Raw genomic sequence first — 21,988 nt, forward strand, 5'->3', positions numbered from 1 at the left:
GAGGGCCACAAGTTTTAACAAGCTTTTCTTTTTATTTTTCCCTAAACACCACTTCTTCTCCAAAGCCTCGCTTTTCCCTCGAGCGCTTCTGCCTTCGTGTGGGGAGTTTTTAAACTTCCGAGGCTGCCTGCGAGGGCCGTTTCCAGGCGGTGGCTGCGGGGCCGGCTGTTTCCCCAGCCCACCCGGGAGAGCCTGAGGCCCGTCCTGCCAAAACCCGCGCCCAAGCACACCCCTGACTTCAACACGGGCCTTGCAGCGGCGGGGGTGCGGGCAGCCGGGCGGCCCCGGGGGCGGGGGAGGCGGGACGGGCCCCGCGGGTCCCTGCCGCACGCGTGGGGGGGCCCTTCCCCACCCCCCACCCCCCGCGGGGCCGCCCCCGGGGCGGGGCCGCCGCCCTCAAAGCCGGGGCCGCGGGCGGGCGGCGGGCAGAGCCTGCGTGGGGCCGCGCGGGGCTGCGTGGGGCCGCGGGGGCTGCGTGGGGCCGGCGCAGCACCATGGAGAGCGGCGCGGCGGGGCGCCTCGACGCCGCCGCCTTCCTCGGCGCCTGGCGGCGCTTCGACGCCGACGGCAAGTGGGGCCGGTCGGGGGGACACGCGTGGGGGCCCGCGGGTGGGGGCCCGCTCTGGAGGGAGGGGGCGGGCTGGGGCTTAGAGGGTGCCCAGGCGGGTGGGTGCTGTGTGCGTGGGTGCCGGGGTGGAGGGGTGGCCGTCTGGGTGGGTGCCCCGTGAGGGGCAGGGTGCCCGTTTCGGGGGGTTCCCCTCTGGGTGTGCACGCAGGTGGGTGCCGTGTCGGTGGGTGCCTGGAGAAGTGGGTGCCTGCACGAGTGGGTGGCCGCCAGCAGATCCAAGCTTCACCCCCACGGGGTCCTGCAGGTGTTTCAGAACCCCCCTCTTCCTCCTTCTCCTAGTATCGGGTCTGAAAATCCCCCTTTTCACCCCCAATTTTATGCCTTTTCATCACCTCTCCGAGGAGGCTGTAGCGAGATGGGGGTCGGTCTCTTCTCCCAAGTAACAAGCGATAGGACGAGAGGAAATGGCCTCAAGTTGTGCCAGGGCAGGTTTAGGTTGGATATTAGGAAAAATTTCTTCACGGAGAGAGTGGGTAGGCAGTGGCACAGACTGCCCAGGGAAGCGGTGCAATCACAGTCCCGGGAAGTATTCAAAAAAGGTGTGGATGTGGTGCTTAGGGACGTGGTTTAGGGGTGGACCTGGCAGTTAGGTTAACAGTTGGACTCGATGATCTCAAAGGTGCTTTCCAACCTTAACAATCCTATGAGTCTGTGATTCTGCTATTCCCTCTTGTGATCCCAAACTGTTTCTTTTTTTATTTCCTGAAAAGTTTTCTGTAAGGAAAACTCCTAAGGGAGCCTCACAACGCTGTGCCCAGCACCCACATAGACGTGACCTGATCAAATTGAACAGGAACCCCCCGAGAGGGCAGGCAGGGCCCCCAGCTGAGACCCCTGCCACGCGGCCTCGAGCCCCCTGCACGCCCCACACGACCTGGTTCCCAGGGCTCAGGCAGCACCGCCTGACCACTAATATATTTGACTTTTATTTAGACAATGGTTACATCGAAGGGAAGGAGCTTGACAATTTTTTTCATCATCTCCTGGAGAAACTGGGACCAGAAGTAAGTATCGCCCTGCGTTAGCTGTGCATCAAGTCCACGTAAAAAGGTCATTGCGTTGCGAGATGATTTGTATTTGTTGTTCTCCGATTGCTAGCTCCCCTAGCAATCCCCGAGGTAAAGAGCTTTTCTCTTGGCACCGAGGCGGCATTTAAGCAGGTGTGACAACAAGTGCAATCACCTGAGCAGTTCCATCGTTTGTTTTCAGTCCAACAGCAGCTGGCAGGGTGAGGCTGGAGCTGGCACCAGCTGAAGGGGCTGCTTGGAAGCGTGGAGAGAAAGTCATTTACTGCCGGTGAATAGAAAGAAATGAAAAAGCACCAGCACACAGTCTGGCAGGGCAAGGGGGAGGACAACGGTGATGATTTATTCAAGCGAGTGCCGATTACTTTTGTTAATATGATAGGTTTCTTTCCAAGGTCAATTTTTAATAATTATACCGTCATTAATTTTAAATGGTGCTTAGGAAGAAGACTTAAGTCTCTATTGCCGAAAATGGCTAGAAGCCAAGCAGGAATCAATTCTGTTGCTCATGAGGTCAAGACCTGGCTTTCAAGTGTTTCTGGGTTTCTCCCTTGGTTTCCTTTCCTACTTCTGCCAGCATTTCCCCTCTCCCACTCTCTGCATCTCAGTTCTCCCAGCAGTTGCACGACAACTTACAGGGGCTGGTTTCCTTAGCTCCAGCTCATACGTTGCCTTTGACTGTCACCATAAGTGAAGGAGAAATCCTGTCACTCAGGTCAGCTGCTCAGAAATACGTAAAGAGTATATTCTGGTAACAGGCTTAATATTTTCACTACGCAGCCTGTGCCCAACTAGGAAGAGAAAAGAAGTAAGCATCATCTTCCAAATGGAAGGAGAGGGTGTGCCAAAGACCAGAGATGAAACAATTCCTTTAAGCAAAAAGTAATTAACAGAAGGGGAAAAGGTAGCTGATAAAAGGCATAAATTCATGAGTATCAAGTGTAAAATCAGAATTATACTTACAAGCCAATTAGGATTCTTGGATCTTTGGGGCTACAATAAAAAAATAGAAGCTGCGAATAATTTTTCAAGCATGTTTTTGTTTAATTTGCAAGTAAATTTGGATTGAAATATTGGCAGTTTCTGCAGAAATGTCTTTCTAGAGCATGGATGGTTAGATGAACAGATAGGCACGTAAAAACACTTTAAAGTAAATCAAAAAAGATTCAACAGTAAGTGCTAAGAATCATTAGGGGCACAGAAAAAAACGATTTGAAGAGAAATTGAAAAGCTCACGATCATTTACCTAGGCACAAAAGATTAAATTGGGAGCTGCTAGTCTTGGGGCATTGAAACACCAGCGCAAAGCCCGCTCAAATGAACCCAGTGGCAGCAAATGGGAGATGTTGAAGGAGAGGCTTAAAATGAGGCCGCAGAGCTCAACGCTGCAGCGGGTCGCTGAAGCAAGGGGCCTCCAAGTGGGGCTCTCTAGGGTGAGCTGTAGCTGGTGATAAAAGTGAGGGTTAGCCGGGGATCTCACGCTGCAGGCAGCTTCCCAATGATGAGAGGTCAAGAGGAAACTTCCAGCCCCGCTCTAGCCCATGGCTGCCCTTGCACATCCCTCACATGAGATTTTTGGAGACACCAGCTGGGTGGCGAGCCCGGAGTTACAGCAGTTTTTGTGGTCTTGCTGATATCAATGTGAATTCTGTTCTACCATGTCAGGTATCAGGACACGGAACATGCAAAATCAGGGTGTTCTAGCAATGAACTACTCTGCTTCGAGAAATCAAGAACAGTTTCACCAACTGCCAAAAGTCACTGCTCAGATGACTCCAGCTTAAACCAGCACCCTTACCCAGTTTGCATCTCCTTTGCTTCTGCTGTCTAGGTGTTACCATTAAAAGAAAAAGCTTAACATGAATTGAATGAAGAAAGAACCAACTCCCTCTCTCCCTATTAAATAGAAGAAATAGGCAAATTCTGGAAGAGAGTGCTCACTAACTGCCAGGGTGCTCAAACAGGCTCTCAAGCATTTCTGGTTTTCTCCCCTGGTTTTCTTGCCTATTTTTGGCAAGTATACTCAAGCAGTATTACCCTGAGGGCTAAGATGCCGTGTTGCCTTGTTCCCCTTTGCCAGCAGTCTGGTTTCGGTTCTCACGGTTGTGTGGGGTCCAGAGGGTCTCCTACCCCGAGGGCAGGAGGCAGAGCAGTCTGCCTCGGCGGCAGAAAACCCAAGGGGAGCTTTGTCCTGGGAGACTGAGAGCAGTCCCCTGCCCCGCTCCCCTGGGTATGGCGATTGCCTGCAGCGCTGGATTAAACCAAGGTCTCTACTGCCTTTGTACAATGAGTTTGTCTAACAACATTGAGCCACTTTTTTCTCTTTTTCACACGATTTAGGTTGTACAGGCTTGTGGTTATAATGGGTAATATATAGGGGTAAAGGATCCTCTTTTCACTGGTTTTCACCATCCTACAGAAAGAAAGTGTCCTTTGTGATACAAGCAGTGAGCTGGGACTGAGCATCTCTCTTGCTTTAGTGCTCCTTCTGACCTTTACTTCTTCTTTGGGCTCTTGACATCTCTGTTTCCTTGCACAGTAAAAGGGGAGACAGTAATCCGCTGGCATAACTTCCAGATGTGTCGCAAGGATTAATTAGTGACTGTGTCTGAACTGCTACACAAGTGATAAATAATGTTATCAGCACTGGAAGTTGTCTCTGTTTGAATAGCGAACGGCTTCATAATTATATTTTTTCAGCCTGCACTCTCTAAGCTGTTATTTTTCTTAATGACCACTGTAGTGCTTCAGCTCTGTTTTTCTTCCCAGCTACTCTGCAGCATCCCCAGCTGACACTAAATGCCAGGGGATGGGAGCAGCTGGGAAAACAATGCAAAAGGGAGCCTGTCGGGAAGCTGAGAGGCACAGCTCTTCCTGACGGCTCTGAGCGAGGAAGGAAAGTTGAAATACCATCCAGCGAGGGAGGCTAATTCATCATCTTTTATTGAACCATCAAGAATTTGGGGAGGGGAAGGAAAACTTTGCAACGAAGGTAGACCTACAATAAACCGACCCAAATCCCAGATGCTGCTTTCTGTCTCTCCTCCACCAGCACCGGGCGATTGCTGGAGGCATTGGGACAATGACCTTAACAACATGCTTTAACTTTTGGTCAGCCCTGAATTGGTCAGGCAGTTGGATTAGATGATCTTTGTAGGTCTCTTCCAACTGAAATAGTCTTGTTCCTTCCCTTTCCCTTCCCTTTCCCTTCCCTTTCCCTTCCCTTTCCCTTCCCTTTCCCTTCCCTTCAATTTCCAGGTGTGCGTTACATATCCATAAGGCTTCAGTGAAACACAGGGGATTTATAACACTAAAGTTTATATAAATTCTCCATCAGCTGGAGTGGCTTCTGTGGTTTGGTTTGTTTGGGAGATATGAGGCATAAGTGAGGATAATTCAGCCACACACCAGCACAGGTTTGTGAACTGCTGGCATTATCCCTCTGCCGCCAGTATTGCTCCTATGACTTTTCTCTAACCATTGGAGCCGCCAGCTTCCAACCTGCTGCTGTGTGGCTGCTGTGAGCTGCCTGTCCTCTCTTCTGCGCACTCATAAACCTCTTTCTTCTACATTATCTTCTCCCTTTCCAGGCATTTTCTAAAAGTTTTTATACTGAGGGGAAAACTTAGTGAAAAGAACTTCTTTCAGCACTGAAGAAGTAATTTTATTGGAACAGGAACTACAGCCCCTGCCTTTCTCTCTGATATTGCTGTACGTCTTTCTTTCTGTATAGAGATCATTTAGGATCTTCCTTGCTTGCTCTTTGCTGTAGTTTTAAGGAAGCTCTATGTATATTCTCGTAATAATTAGACAAGAAGAGTTGTCTATGGCTATAGACAGAGATGAATGGCTATAAATTTTGGGTTTGGATTACTGAAAGTTTCCATAAAACCAATGATGTCTGGGCAGATACAAAAGGAAACGCACATTGCCATTATGCTTGCAGGGCTTTCACAGAAAGGTATTTCACTTTGCTTAAATTATACTAAAATTAGACAGAAGACTTTGAGATAAGAGTCAGTTGCCCTCACCTAACACTAAGTGTGTAAGAGACCATGTGTAAAAAAATTTGACATCTAAATTTGATCAGGCAAGACAGGTATAAGCCTTGTTATAATCCACGTGCCTCCAAACCACCTGGATAGCTATGACTGGAAGAGACTGAAGTTAACCTTCAGGAGCTCATCCTGAACAGCCATAAAGGATTTGTCTTGCTTTTTACTTCCAAAGAAGATGAGCAGCCTCCAGCTACTCTTGTACTTCATCCTTGCCTTGCACAATGTATTTATCTAAATTATGTGTTTAACTTAGTATGGACAAGAATGCCACAGCTGGTCATTGAAACACAATTTAATGGCCAAAATATGGCTAGCCTCAAAGCCATCCAAAGGAGACTTCCCCTATGTTTTACCACCCTAAGAGACCCAGGATCACAGACCAGGTCTCTGGTGACCAGCAGGTCAACAGCAAGAAGACCGCTAGCAGAAAGCATTCGTCTTGCATCCTCTTCCAGACTAATTCAGAAATCTAAACCCTGAGTCAATCATGATTATTTAGATATAAGGAAGAAATTCTTTACTGTGAGGGTGGTGAGACACTGAAGCAGGTTGCCCAGAGAAGTTGTTGGTGCTCCATCCCTGGAAGTGTTCAAGGCCAGGCTGGATGGGGCTTTGAGCAACCTGGTCTATTGGAAGGTGTCCCTGCCCATGGCAGGGGGGTTGGAACCAGGTGATCTTTAAGGTCCCTTCCAACCCAAACCATTCTATGACTCTGAGTATTGCCAAATAGAGGTATTTCTTTAGGTGTGGCTTTTGTCAGCCTTGGTTAACCTGACCAGTTCCTATTCCTGTTCCTGCACATTAAGGTAGGGCACCACAAGCGCCTGGAAGTATCTCTACATGCAAACTAAACATGCCTATGGGAAAAAACAGACACAATGTGTTCTCATTGCCCAAAGGCATGTCAAAAATCTTTCAGCCTAGCGGAAAGGGCAGAACAAAGAACCTGTCCAAAGCCTAACCACAAACCCATGATGGCACAGGGAAAGCTGTAAGAGCCTTTGTTGGATGCTGGTGTCTTCTACGTGAAAAAATATTTCTCACATATGTGCTGATGAGAGCTAAAAAAAGAATGAAAACACAATGCGGGATGACAGGATAAGCGCTCATCTATTGTAGCATGCAGGCTTACAGTAAATCCTAACCAAAATACAGGGCCAAATTCTCAAGTGATAGCGCTGCAGTTCAGTAAGCAAGATTGGCCCAAACGAGCAGTTGGCCCAGGAGCTGCTGGGTGAAATCCCATGCTAACGCAGGCAATTCAACGTCCAACTGCATAGATGTAAATGAAGTCATTCATGTGATTTATTTTCTTAATGCTATGGGATTTAAAGGAGATACGTTTGGCCAAAAAAAGGTTCTTCTTCTAAGGTCAAAGTGTACGTTACTGATGTCTCATCTGGTCTTTGCTGGCCTCCTGTCTGTACTCTGTGGCTTTTGGCATGGTAATAGTTGTTGAGTTTGTTTTCCAACTAGCCTTCTTGGCAGACGTAATTTATTTTCATAGATCTTGTAGGAACTTGATATCTCTGTGACCCTTTGCCCTTCTATCAAATTTGGCTGAAACGTCGTTAAGAGAAACATGTGCTCAAGCCAGCATTTTCAGATAAGCCTCATTTTTTTTCAAGAAACAGGCTATAATAGTCACTTACATTTAGCTGCTTCTTGCTTTTTATACCCTTATCAATACAGTGGCTTGCTTCCAAAAATCATGTCAAGAAGGAAAAAAAAAATCACTTTATGACAAGACTGTCTTGATCATCAGGAATTAAATGAGACGTCCACATTCATCAGGTAGGAAAGGCTCCACAATGCTCCATACATTCACTTTTTACCCCCCAAAACAAATGACTCATAGTTGTGTTTTCATCAAGGCAAGCTGCTGCCAAGCACATGGATCCCTTAAGGGGCAAAAATTTAATTAGACTGCATGAGGCAAAGAGTGTGACAATATAAAAGGAACGGGTTAACAAAGAAGACAGATTACAGCCAGGTTTTCAAAGAGTCATAACCAACCACGACAAAGAAATTAAATGCTGTGGAGATTAAAAAAACATGTGAGCATGCCCTTTGCATTATTACAAACAGTATTAAAAACCAGATTACTTTTGTGACACTAAATACTTCTAAAGGGTTTTTGCAAAAGGGGAGACAAAGACTGGACACGGAAAGGAGAAAGCAGAAAATTCATTTGTTATGGCAACTTGAAGCATAGAAGCTTTTCTCTGCAAAACTCTGTGGAAGAGCATCCATAGTTAGAAATTTACTCCTTAAGCCTGAGAAATGTACAAATAAAGCCACAGCAGTATTTTAAAGTGTGTGCTTTTATGAGGACAAAAATGACATAGCCTTCTCCTCATGGTACGTAGTAAGGATTTCTTCCTTGACTGGACAGTGAGAACATGCAGCGGCTCTTGGAAACCACGCAGCATCCGACCTGTGAGGGCCCAGGGCAGCTGAAGCTTTACGACTCACATGCAGCAACCTGAAAAGGGGTTAAAGCATCTGTCCATTCCAGGCTAGCTCCCATCATCATTATAGTCCGATTAAGATCATATTTAATGGAAATTAGCAGAGGGTTGGGAGGGGTTCCCCTTAAATAAGCATCAGGAAGACATTGCTGGGGGTTTACTTCTGCTGCAGGACCCTTTTTTGCCAAGCACTTGCTCTCCCAGCAACCACACTCTTCCTCAGCCCAGCCCTGAGCGAAATTGGAGGCAGGTCCTAGTTCAGGTCTGTTTTCCAGACTGTGGCAGGGAATACTTTTCATTACAGTGTTGACTGATGCTAAACGTGAGCATCTCTATAGCTGTTTCTGCCTTAAGTAGGCAGCAATTCAGGGGAAATTGTGCTCCCGTGTCAATTAGGGCTATTACCTCGTGATTAAATTCTCCTCCAGAAACTCAGGGAGATGCATGCAGCAGGGAAAACAAGGAATGACAAGAAAGGCCTCCTCATACAGACAGCTACCGGAAAGGATGCAACAACATTCACTTAAATGTTCAGAAAACGGAAATTTTATTTAGCTGCTAAGTCTGCAAAATTTTAGCCCAAGCAGTGAACACTTGATAAAGCTTTGCAAACCTTTGAAACTGGGGAGGGATCTGCTGCTTGAGACAGGCAACATAGTCAAGACAGCATTAGCTCTGATGAAAAAAGCTGTGCTCAACTACAGCTGTTTTCTGACTGCAAAGCCATTTGCCACTGTCCCAGCTCATAGAGACAAGAGGCACGAATTTGTATCATGCTATCTGTACCGTTGCTTTCCAGAACAGAAAGGTGGTGTATGTTTTTTTTTTTATTACTCCCCTTGTAATTCATAGAGCTTGAATAAATGGAGCATGAGCCTGAGGCGTTTGAAAGCAGAGCGTGCTCAGTTTTTAGGCTTTCCTGCTTGTGGCAATCTGTAGTTGAACAGCAAGTTAATAATTAAAGGGAAGGAAGGAAGGAAAAACAAACTTCCTGGGGAAGCCAGAGGCCATAGCACTCAGCGCAGCACCTGCGTTTCTGTGTAAATGCCATTCGTCCCTGCGTGTGCCTGCCTGGAGGTCTCCCCTTCTTCCTCTCCTGCTCCAGATCTTTCTCCCTCTATCGTAGGTCTTGCCCCGATCTGGGAGGCAAGGAAATATTTGTAGGAGCTCAAAGGCAGATAATAAAAAATCAGGCCGCTTGACCAGCGAGCTGCCAAGCCTTTACCTTTGGCCTCCCCTCAGCAACCTCATTGCAGGGTGGCCAAGGCAGCAAGGGGGCTCCTGTAGCCCCTGGACTGGCCGGTACCCCTGTGCAGCCTCTCACTGCCCCAGCATCCCAGCTCGGCCCTGTCACCAGCGCTGCGCGAGAAATGCCTTCTCGCACCGCCAGCCAGTTGCTGGATCCCTGCCCAGGCCATGCCTGCAGAAACTGCCTCAACTGTCATTTCTTACCTGCCAATATTTATTTTATCCTTTTTAGGGATACCTGAATCTTGTCTGTACAAACCACTGATACTATTGAAAAGAAAATTCTGCTTAATATACTTACATGACTGTAATTGGTTGCTATATCTACAAGGCTTTTAAAAATTTTAATAATCCCCATATTGTCTCTCTTTATGTCCCCGCTGACTGACTTTGCTTGCTATTTGTCTCTGTCCATCTCCTTTCTTCTGAGCAGAGCTTGGAGTCCCAGCTGGTGTGCTCCCTCCTAGGGCTCCCAGGACATTGCACCAGTACAAATAAGACCAAGGACAAGATGTTTGGGTAGTAAAATCCTACCTCAGCTCCATAAGTCATGGAATATTACATAGACAATACTTTTGCCTGAATAGTTTTCTCCATCTGTTTCTGAAGCATGCTCTTGTCTAGGTGTGAGGCTCCTGCTGAGCCACTCACAAGCTTCCCAGTGCCACTGCCTCACGGTAGCAATGCCACAGCCCTGATTTGGAGGCAAAACCATACATGAACAAAACCTAAACAAGTCAGAGAATTGAACTTGCTCCCTAAGCCTTCAGGGATGGATCGGCAACTCCAGCCATCTGCCCCACTGTCCTGGCTCTGCCCTGCAGCCTGCCCAGGCTGCCCCACCACAGGCTGCAGACCTCCAAAATCAGATTACAGAGTCATCAAATACAGCAGCAGTCTGCAGTTCGCAGCCTTGCTTGGACAAGGGTGAACAAATCGCGCAGATTACATGCGAGGTTTTTTTCCAACCTTTTAAATGTTTTTGGAATGGAAAGACAATCAGAGCAAGCTACTGGTCTGCACCACCAGTAGGTCTGTCTTGGAGACCAGGTCTCCCAGTCTTGGCTTCTGCTTGGAAGTGGCATGGCTTATTTGATCTTTTTTTTTTTTTAATCTTCTGGGACTGGGTATTTTTTGCTAAACATAAAGGTCACCTTTGAAACCTAACGGTCATAAACCAAGATGTATCATTCTCAGTGTAAAAATGGGTAGTATACAAATAATTTTGCCTTGAGCGCACATCTTGGGAAAGCCAGCTTGTGCAGTATCTTTTACTTCACTTTTATTCTTTGGGAGTAAAGGTTGGGTTTTAGTAGATCCATTACTACTTGTGTTTCATAATTAGAATATTTATGAACAGAGAGAGATTGTCCAATTTGAAAAATCTACTATAGTGTAACCCCTTGGACTAAAAGCTGTCAGAGCTATGTAAATATTGTAAGTATTTGGGGTATTTACTTGATGTATCCCATAGTTTAAATCAGTTAAAAAAAAAAAAAAAAAAAAAAGGAGGCAGTCCTATTATTTTCATGTAGATAACAATGTTCCTGCCACACAAAGCCCAATGAGTGGTGGTTAATGGCTGACACGACGTTGAGCAACAAGCTTCCTTAACAAATGACTAGTCTGAACTCCACAGCGCACTTTTCAAATATCAGCTATGATTATCGTTTCAGAAATAATTTATCCTACTGGGCACGGAGGAGGATAATTTCAGAGTATTTTGCAAGCCTATTGAAGTCGGCAACTGATAGGCTTGCTTAACGCCCGGGAGGTGTCAAAGTGTCAAGGTGCCGTCAGAAGGCAATTTAAATAGCATGAGGGTGAGTTAAAATGCCGAGGGGAAAGAAAACTGTCTGTGTGTGGTCAGTGGTGTGCTGTGCCCCCAGTGACCGCACGCAGAGGGGCTGGCAGCGAGCACCACCCGGGGCAGTGGTGCAGGCGCCTGGCCATGCAGCACACAGGGCTCGCCGGCCACCACCACGGGGATGGAGCATCCTGCAGCCATGCCCTGGGACCTACCCAGGGCCACCACCAGGCAGGCCCTGGGAGGGGGTCTGCCACCTCTGTCATGTCCCTGCAAGATCATGCTGGGACAGTGATCTTGCCTCTTAACTGGGAGTTGCCAGCCCTCAGCACCGTGCCCAAGGATGCCCCCGGTGAATGTGCCCCACCTGCCCTACGAAGACTCATGTGGGTGCCCCTATCCTCACATTCCCACTCCCAGATTCCCAAATTTGGCATCATCTGGCACATCCTAGTCCTGTATTACTCCTGGTGAAGGAGTTTCGCTTGTTCTAAGTAGAGCTCCCTCTTGGTTATTTTGACGTGACATTTATAATCCAAAGCCAATTAAGTCTTTCTCCCCGGATATCAGTGTAGGAACCTCTGCGCTGACAATGCTATTAAAGATTTCTGTATAAGCCCATAATGACTTTGTGCAGGTAAGTGCTCATGAGCTCTGCTTCTGCTCTGAAGTGCCAGATCCAGGGCATCATGCAGAGCATGCACACCCGCTGTTCACTCTGCCGGGACAGGGCAACAGAGTGTCCTTTCCCGAGAGATGTATATTTGCTTAGCTTCCGAACAGCCAGGCAGGCTGCATGGATGTATGCACTGAGTAACCTGGAGAAAGTCACTCATGGTCTTGTGTCACAGTATTAAGCAAGGGATTGTACAACCTCATGAGTCTGCAATAGTAGCTGAAAGGACGAGAAACTGGCTTAGAAGACCCAGGAAGACACAGCTATAGTCCTGACTCCACCTGGACGGAGAGATGATAAAACCTTTGAAGTGTTTTTCTTCAGGGGTAGGGAAGAACTTAACTTATTCTCTTGCAAAAAATGCTACAAAAGTATGCCAAGAGCCAGTCTGGATTATCCTCCTCCCTCCCCTCCCAGAGAGGGCCATCTCCCATAGGACTGGGAGAGGAGGCAGGACTTGCTCAGTGCAGGTGCAGAGGGTAACGTTGGACTTCATTATTGCTTGGGAGAGATTAAGAGATTAACTAGGTGAGCTTCCCAGCCCAGCCACAAAACTCATCTGACCAGAAGCCTGTCCCCAGGGTGGGGAAATTGTACCTTGTGTAGCCCAGGCAGACCAGATATCCTAAAGGCTGCTGCTACAAAAAAGAAGTCATGCCTGTTGAACCGAAGTGTTGTGTTTCACCTGCTACAGCAATGCCTGTCAAAACATAAAACCTCACAAGTCCTGAAAACTCCTCACAGTGTATAAATTGATTATGGGGTTGAGCAGATGCAAAGGGAATGTGAATTGCTTGAAATCCCATGCTTTTAACTCAGAAACACTGACAGGGCTTGGTGCCAGGTCTTGAACCAGTTGACAGGCAGTAATAAGCAACACTCTAGCTCCACTGACACCTTTCAAGGCTGATGATCTAATGAACTACAGGGGTGTAGTTCAAGGATAAGGACATCTTTCTGAACAGAACAACATGAAAATGAGCAGCATGGAAACCGCTGCAAAACCAAATCCCAGTGATATAGTGGGAATAGCTGGCTAAAGAAACAGATGTCACTGAAATATTTTGGTGTCTCCAAACACCGGTCTTCCAACTGAAAGCTTAGTTGCTACAAAGCTATGCATAGCACTAATTTCCAAGAATTCATCTAATGTGGTGTGTTTGTGGGCTTTTAGAAGCGTTAGCCCCCGCCTGTAAGGATGCAATGGCCCTGGTGGTTATCTGTGAGCGAGGAGAGATTTCACGCGTGTGTTGTCTTCCTCATGGCAGAACACCATCACAGAAGAAAAAGTTCAGAGGATGAAGGAGCAATTCATGTCTGCCTACAATGTCACCACAGATGGACGCTTGCAAATCCAAGAGGTATCTCTCCCCAACCCCAGCCCCAGATTTCTTTTACAGAAGGAGGGAGAATTAGGACCTAGAGCAGACTGGGGAGATGTGGGAGATATAGAGCCTGGGTGGGGAGGAGGTGAGTCATGGAGTACTATGTTAGCCAGATCTCTTGATTTGGGGTTTATTTCCAAGGCAACAACATGCCCAGCTTATATTTCCCATACTGGGTCAACAGCCACCCAAGCTTTTTCATATCTTTACTTCCATGGTTTGGGTTTGTTTTGGGTTTTTTTTTAATGTGTTTTTTTTCCAGCTTGCAAATATTATCTTGCCGGATGATGAGAATTTTCTGCTGCTTTTCCGACGGGAAACTCCCTTGGACAACAGCGTGGAGTTCATGCGGGTCTGTATCCCCACATTGTCTCTTCCCCTTGCACGCCAACAGCTTCTTCAATACGTACGTTTCCACCCTCCGTAGAACACAGCATGGGAAATACGTGGTTATTGTGGAAGCAAAACACGTTCTGACCTGTTCAGGTAGAGAAGGTTATACCATTTTACCCTGATGCATTATCCTGGCAGGGTGTGGGGTGGAAATCTCCATAAGCTGGGCCTACTGAGCAGCACAAACCCATAAGGTTTCCTTAACCGTGCCCAATCTCCCTCCACTCTCTGCCTCTAAGTATCCCAGCACAGAATTTCAATTTTTCCAAGACTGCTTGCAGTTAATTTTATTTCACACCCAAACTGGGGACTTCTGCAGATCAATGGCCAGTTGTGTATGGCCTTGACTTTTAGTCAGGGCAATAAGAGAAGCTGCGTGTACAAATTAGGTAAGAAACGCAGAGCAGTTTCTTAGTCTTTTCTTCCTTTTATAGACAGTGTGTCTGCATTAAATATGTGATAGCAGCATGTCACATGTACAGCATCCAAATGCGAGTAAAAGCTATTGTGTGGAAAGCTTATTTCATTTTGTCTACAATTAATTAAATATTGGATAATGCAACAGCTTGCTCATTGTGGAAGTCCTGATTTGAATCTTTATGATCTATGACCCGAGCACATGATTAACTGCAATATTTATGTGGTCATATCAATCTATATCTCCATTCAGATCTGGCGCAGTTATGACGCTGATAGCAGTGGATTTATTTCAGCTGGCGAGCTCAAAGTAAGTTATTCTAACAAGTCTGTCTGGGCTTGATCTACAGCTCACTGATGTCAATGGGAGCCTTTCCATTGGCTTTACCAATTTGCTGCCTTTTTGTGTGGTTGACGAATGGCATTTCTAGGTTATTCATGGAGAGTTTGAGGACTGGGGACCCTCTAACCTTCTGGCACAGCTGCAGGGACGCTACTGGGAGGGATAGAATCACAGAATCATAGAATCATTTAGGTCGGAAAATACCTTTAAGATTATTGAATCCAACCGTAAACGTAACACTGCCAAGTCCACCATTAAACCATGTCCCTAAGCACGATGTCTACACGTCTTTTAAATACCTCCAGAGACGGGGACTCAACCACTTCCCTGGGCAGCCTGCTCCAATGCTTGATAACCTTTTTGGTGAAGAACTTTTTCCTACTATGCAGTCTGAACCTCTCCTGGTGCAACTTGAGGCCATTTCTTCTCGTCCTATCGCTTGTTACTAGGGAGAAGAGACCGACCCCTACCTCACTAGAACGTCCTTTCAGGTAGTTGTGGAGAGTGATAAGGTCTCCCCTGACCCACCTTTTCTCCAGGCTAAACAACCCCAGTTCCCTCAGCTGCTCCTCATAAGACTTGTGCTCTAGACCCTTCACCAGCTTTGTTGCCCTTCTCTGGACACGCTCCAGCACCTCCATGTCCTTCTTGTAGGGAGGGGCCCAAAACTGAACACAGGATTTGAGGTGCAGCCTCACCAGTGCCAAATACAGGGGCACTATCACCTCCCTGGTCCTGCTGGTCCACTATTCCTGATACAAGCCAGGATGCCATTGGCCTTCTTGGCCACCTGAGCCCACTGCTGGCTCATGTTCAGGCGGCTGTCAACCAACACCCCCAGCTCCTTTTCCACCGGGCAGCTCTCCAGTCACTCTTCCCCCAGCCTGTAGCATTGCATGGGGTTGTTGTGACCCAAGTGCAGGACCTGGCACTCAGCCTTGTTGAACCTCATACAGTTGGCCTTGGCCCATCGATCCAGCTGGTCCAGATCCCTCTGTAGGGCCTTCCTGCCCTGCAACAGATCAACCTTCCAGCCCAACTTGGTTTCATCTGCAAACTTACTGAGGGTGCACTCGATGCCCTCATCCAGATCATTGATATAGACATTAAACAGAACTGGCCCCAGTACTGAGCCCTGGGGAACACCACTTGTGACCAGCCACCAGCTGGATTTAACTCCATTCACCACAACTCTTTGGGCCCAGCCATCCAGGTGGTTTTTTACCCAGCGAAGAGTATGCCTGTCCAAGCCATGAGCAGCCAGCTTCTCCAGGAGAATGCTGTGGGAAACGGTGTCAAAGGCCTTACTAAAGTCCAGGCAGACAACATCCACAGCCTTTCCCTCATCCATTAAGTGGGTCCGCTTGTCATAGAAGGAGATCAGGTGAGTCAAGCAGGACCTGCCTTTCCTAAACCCATGCTGGCTGGGCCTGATCCCCTCGTTGTCCTGTACGTGCCACATGATGGCACTCAAGATGATCTGCTCCATAACCTTCCCTGGCATTGAGGTCAGGCTGACAGGCCTGTAGTTCCCCGGACCCTCCTTCTGGCCCTTCCTGTAGAGGGGCATCACATTTGTTAACTTCCAGTCAACTGGGATCCCCTGGTTAGCCAGGACTGCTGATAAATGATGGAAAGTGGCCTGGTGAGCACTTCTGCCAGCTCCTTCAGGACCCTTGGGTGGATCCCATCTGGCCTGGTAGACTTGTGTGTGTCTAGGCAGTGTAGCAGGTCGCTAACCATTTTCCCGTGGATTATGGGGGCTTCATTCTGCTCCCCATCCCTGCCTTCCAGCTCAGGGGGCTGGGTACCCAGAGAACAACCGGTCTGACTATTAAAGACTGAGGCAAAGAAGGCATTAAGTACATCAGCCTTTTCCTTGTCCTTTGTCACTGTGTTTCCCCCCGCATCCAATAAAGGATGGAGAGTCTCCTTAGCCCTCCTTTTGTTGCTAATGTATTTATAGAAACATTTTTTGTTGTCTTTTACAGCAGCAGCCAGATTAAGTTCTATCTGGGCTTTGGCCCTTCTAATTTTCTCCCTGCATAACCTCACGACATCCTTGTAGTCCTCCTGAGTTTCCTGCCCCTTCTTCCAAAGATCATAAACACTCTTTTTTTTCCCCCTGAGTTCCAGCCAAAGCTCTCTGTTCAGCCAGGCTGGTCTTCTCCCCCGCTGGCTTGTCTTTCGACACATGGGGATGGCCTGCTCCTGTGCCTATAAGATTTCCTTCTTGAAGAATGTCCAGCCTTCCTGGACTCCTTTGCCCTTCAGGACTGCCTCCCAAGGGACTCGTGTCAACCAGGCTCCTAAACAGGCCAAAGTCTCCACTCTGGAAGTCCAAGGCAGCAGTTCTGCTGAACCCTCTCCTTACTTCTCTGAGAATCAAAAACTCTATCATTTCATGATAGCTATGCCCAAGATGGCCTCCAACCATCACATCACCCTCCAGTCCTTCTCTGTTCACAACCAAGAGGTCCAGCGGGTGCCTCCCCTAGCTGGCTCCCTCACCAGCTATGTCAGGAAGTTCTCTTCCACACCCTCCAGCAACCTCCAAGACTGTTTCCTCTCTGCTGTATTGTCTTTCGAGCAGACATCTGGTAAGTTGAAGTCCCCCAGGAGAACAAGGGCTAGCGATTCTGAGACCTCCCAGCTGCTTATAGAATATTTCATCTGCCTCTTCTTCCTGGTTGGGTGGTCTGTAACAGACCCCCACCATGGTATCTGCCTTGTTGGCCTTCCCCCAATTCTTACCCATAAACACTCGACCCTTTCATCACCATCATCAAGCTCTAGACAGTCAAAATGCTCCCTAACACACAGGGCTACCCCACTGCCTCTTCTTTCTTGCCTATCCCTTCTGAAGATTTTATAGCCATCCATTGCATCACTCCAGTTGTGCAAGTCATCCCACCATGTTTCCGTGATTGCAATTATATCATAGTGTTCCTGCTGCACAATGGCTTCCAGCTCCTCCTGTTTGTTGCCCATGCTGTGTGCATTGGTGCAGATGCACCTCACTTGGGCTATTGATCCTGCCACCTTTTCTGGGGCAGAAGCCGTAATTCCTACGTGACTGTTCTCAGGTGCTTCCATGGTTTCTAATACATCAATAATCCTATTAACTTTGCTGCTGTGTGGATCTCCATCCCCTGCCTCCACTGAGATGGCAGACAGAAGGCCCTCGCTAGTACACCGTCCCTCAAACATTGGCATGCTGCCCCTAGGCTTATCTCCAGCGAGCCTGGTTTTATCTTTTTCCCCCTTCAAATCAGGGAGGATGTTCTGCTGTTGACCTTGCTGTCCTGCTTCCCCCTTGCCTCATTGCATGACCCTACTTGTCTCGGTGCCCCCCCAGCACCGAAGGAGCCCCCCACTCATGCCTCAACTTGACTTTGCACATGTGCCTCTCCCAGCTAAACAGAGACAAAACCATTGTGTTTTATTGATGGATTTTGTCATAACCTCTTCCTGAGCCTGCAAATTTTCTGAACACTGATTTCTTTTTAAAGCTCAGGCTATTGAGGCAGAAGCCTGTTCAGAAACCGGCCGGGAACAGAAGTCTGTCTCTGGGCTGCAGATCCTGCGCTGACATCTCGGTGTGTGGCTCCAACCTGAGCCCCACCAGAGACATGAGTGGATGCTTAAGTGTTTTGCTGAATGGCAAATATTTTGATTTGAGATCGGTTAGCAAATATTGCAGGACTTATATTATCTTTTGCTTATTTGGTGGGTTAATTATGACATTCTAGTATGCCTGCTCTGGGGAAATTTGGTTATCTTCTAATTTATTTGAAAAAATATGTTTCAACTAAGAATATGTGAACTTCATGTGAAATTGAAGACACTAGTACTAATCAGGAATGTGAAACTAGATTCATGGAACCCTGCTGAATTTCTTACTGTTATTTCTTGAATTTACTCTAAGGAGTAAAATCTGTCTCTTTCCTTACTACAGGATTTCCTGCGGGATCTCTTTTTGCAGCATAACAAGACAGTTGCTGAAGTAAAGCTGGAAGAATATACTGATACCATGGTAAGAAAAGATTGTGCTAATATTGGTTAGATTATAGTACTGCCTAAAAATCTCCTACAGGGTCAATGTCTATAGGGCCATAAATGCCCTCTTAAAAGGTGTATCTTCTCCAAGAGATCCCTGTGGAAAGTTAGCACATGCTGCTGCTGTTTCTTTGCACTGCACTGGACATCAGCTGTGAGCAGCATTTCATATACTTTTGCTTTGAGTTGAACTGTTTATTATGAGAAAACAGCTCGACTTTATGCCAAAGCAAACTAAAAATTTAAATCAATTTAAAAACAGTAGTTGAGGTGCATCCTTCTTCAGGGTACATTCAGCCTCAGCCAGATCTCCGGTTCCTTACCTCCCTTCCTCCTAGCAAATCCTTTTGCTCCCAAGACACGCAGGTATCCGACTCTTCTGCTCTGCAAAGCCCAACAAGCCTCACTGGCTCCCTGCTGCTTCCCTGAAAGGCCGGGAGGTTGGAAACTTAAGCTCTTCCCCGCCTTATCACAATATAGCTTTTATCCTGCAATCAGCAACATAATATTTGGTGTAAATTTAGCATCAGTCACCTGGATTTCAGAGCAACTTATTATATCTAACCATCTAAAAACAAGAAAAGAAAAAAAAAGCTCATTTCGGATGTCGTTCTCAAGGGTATCATTTGAGTTCCACTAGCAGACATCTACCATTGCAATTTTCTAAATGATTTTCAGATGGGACTGCCTTGATTCTTGGCACAAAATCTGTGTTTGTACCTAAAAAGAACAGCTTGGTATGCAAGCAAACAAGGAGCTGCCCAGATATTTTGCAATACCATGTAATGTATGCGTGATGCGTCTCTGCCTAGAAATGTGACCCTTTAGAGCAAAGTGAAAAACTGTACCATTACAGAAGAGTGTAGATTTTTTTCGTATTTATAGGACAGTGAAGGGAGAGCAATGCAAGCTACAGAAATTATTTTCCAGCTGGCAGAGCTTGAAAACAATAAAACCCCATAAAGCTAGAACAAAAACCTTCCTGGTAGTGCTTGCAGGTAGCAAATAGCTTTCATGCTGCTCCGTTAAGATTTCCATCCCCCATGGCTAATTTCTGATCAGGTGCTGGGGAACAGGTGATCTGAAGCTTGTAGACATCAGGCGGTTCATTTCCTCCAACTTCTTTCCCCTTCCAATAATTTCCCAAGAAAGATCTGCGATTGCTGCTGCTGCAACGCAGCTAGATATCAATGCAGCCTGGGGCTGACAGCCAGGAGGTCTGGTTTCTATTCCTATGTTTTTTTATAGATTGACTTTGTATCTTTGGAGAGGCAGTTTAGTCTCTACGCTGCAGGATAAGATTTGATCGGGGAAAAGGGATGCTCTCTGTTTCTGGGGAAATCTATGATCTGCAATGCAAATCTGGCTCATGAGGACAAAAGTTTGCAAAGCCGCAATGCCAAAAGAATCAGGGATGTTAATGGTTATTAGAAAATGAGGATATGGCAGATGATTTTTTTTTCCCTTGCCATTCTTTGCTATAAACTGAAGATCGAGGATGTTTACAAACACACCTGATCCCAAGAGCTAAGGCAGGGTGTGAAATTACAACACGCGTAATCTTACCCTGTGATATCCTGTGGTAAAATAGAGGATATGAATTCTGTACGTCACGGCAAAGTAGCCACATGGACAGCATCTCTATAGCAGCAGTTGCGCTGCATGAAAGCCCCGTGAGTCTGCTAAATCAAATATTAAAGAGCAGTAAAGCCACTGGGGAAAGTCACGAAAGAAGAACATTTGAATTCTCAAGACTCTTCATGAGGGAATCAAAGTAGCAACCCCGTGATGCGGAAGCCCCTTTGCAGGCAGAGTTCTTGTTAGTTTTCGTGCCTATGTAGAAATATATGTCTGTATTAATAGTCATTATGTGTGTATTAATATTTATTTACATGCACACACTTGCACGAGAAGATACATAGTCATGTGCAGTTCTGAACCCTTGAAAACAGCCTGTGGGTTTGTCATCTTCCCGCAGGCATAGGCCAAGAGCTGTTGGCAGGGAGCAGGCGCTCGGAGGCAGAGGCAAAGCCTTGTACTGCTCTGAGCCTTGCCGGGCTATGAGAATATATCCCAGGGGTCCTGCAATGTGTGCTCTGGCAGACGGGGTGGGCATAGCTGAAAATGGAGGTTTTTAAGAGCATGGAGAGAATATTCTGCCTTCCTGAAGTAACACAAGCTGGAGAAATGAAAGTTTGCCCCCTTGCTGCTTCATGACGAGAAGGAGGCTGTGGAGGATAACAGCAGTACTAACAACTTTTCCCAATCCCTCCCCACCTCCCCTCAGCCCCAGAGTCAAGGCTTCTGGGTCCTGGTGAAGTTTCAGCCCATGAACATCCAGGTCACGCGTGCATTTGACAACATTTTGCCATGAGTGACAGCTTCCATACCTGTGCATGCACACAGCCGTGTACTTAAGCAAACTATTGTAAATGAATATGAACCAGATTTAAGACATAGTCTCTGATGAAATTAAGTATTCATCCTTTTTTCTTCTGTGAGAACAAAATTCTCACTCAGCTTTTCCATCTTGACATACGTTATTACCTTGTTCATAGAAACACTGATAGTTCATAGCTTCTCAGATAGCAGCATGCTACTTCTAGTTTGTAATCCCAATGTCTGCAAGCCACACGCAGGGAAAGCTCATTACTGAGGCAAACTTCAGCAAATTAAGTTATATATACTACTGAAACAGTCGCACATGAAACACTGACATTCACTTTTTGCATTGCCTATAAGGCAACATCAGATGTTGATCAATGTTCATCAATGTTGATAATGTCAGACTGACCATAAAAATGTCCTTTAACTTGAGCATCATTATATTTTAGCAAAATGTAAAGGATAAACCCCACCCAAGCCAGCATACCATCTTTGCCCACCACAAGCTAAAATTCTAGAGAGGCAATAATGTAGGTGCAGTGACTAATAATTCAACAAGCATTGGTCATGAACTACAGCATTTGAAAGGTAGTAGATGGAGATGGCTGAGGATGAAATCTTAGCCCCGGAGAAATCAAAATAGAAATCCTCCCAGCTGTAATGATGCCAGGGTTTTGCTGTGCTTATCTGCAAAGGTTCTCCTGAGGACTGAGCCACGAACCCTGAGCACGTGAGCCTGCGGCCGACCAGCTGAGGGCTCCTCGTCTTCTCAGTGAGAAGGGGAACAGGTTGACTTCTTCCTGAAGATGGTTTCTGTCCATGAGTATGCATTGTGGACTACCTTTATTGTGCACTGGGGAGATTTCTGATGCTTTCGTGGCTGCTGCCTGTCCCCTCTGGGAGGACAATGCTAGAGGCTCAGCATGGTCACTTCTTTGGCTGTGAAAGCCTGCCTGTCTGTTTTTCTGTGCTCAGTGCCAATGCCAGTGTACTTATGTAGGGAAATAAAAGTCAGAGCACAGAAAATCCAGGTGATTTAGCCCCTTAACGCCTTACTGGCCAAGCTAGCTTGTCTGTGTTAATGAAGTCTCTT

General features: G+C 46.8%; 1 protein-coding gene across 1 annotated transcript in view; it reads left to right on the plus strand.

The window, feature by feature from the left end:
* Positions 1 to 444: 444 nt before the first annotated feature.
* The window catches only part of SCGN (secretagogin, EF-hand calcium binding protein), a 31,059-nt gene continuing 9,515 nt past the window's right edge, over positions 445 to 21,988 (plus strand). Inside the window, exons 1-6 of the mRNA XM_087736546.1 lie at positions 445 to 567; positions 1,562 to 1,632; positions 13,182 to 13,274; positions 13,561 to 13,650; positions 14,362 to 14,418; positions 18,410 to 18,487. Of these exons, the coding sequence (XP_087592672.1) occupies positions 495 to 567; positions 1,562 to 1,632; positions 13,182 to 13,274; positions 13,561 to 13,650; positions 14,362 to 14,418; positions 18,410 to 18,487 (462 nt within the window). The 5' untranslated portion in view covers positions 445 to 494. The remainder of the gene's footprint in view (positions 568 to 1,561; positions 1,633 to 13,181; positions 13,275 to 13,560; positions 13,651 to 14,361; positions 14,419 to 18,409; positions 18,488 to 21,988) is intronic.

This window comes from Nipponia nippon, unplaced genomic scaffold, assembly GCF_047370975.1.
Source record: "Nipponia nippon isolate SJK-2023a ecotype South Korea unplaced genomic scaffold, ASM4737097v1 scaffold_1, whole genome shotgun sequence".
NCBI classification, from domain to species: Eukaryota; Metazoa; Chordata; class Aves; order Pelecaniformes; family Threskiornithidae; genus Nipponia; species Nipponia nippon.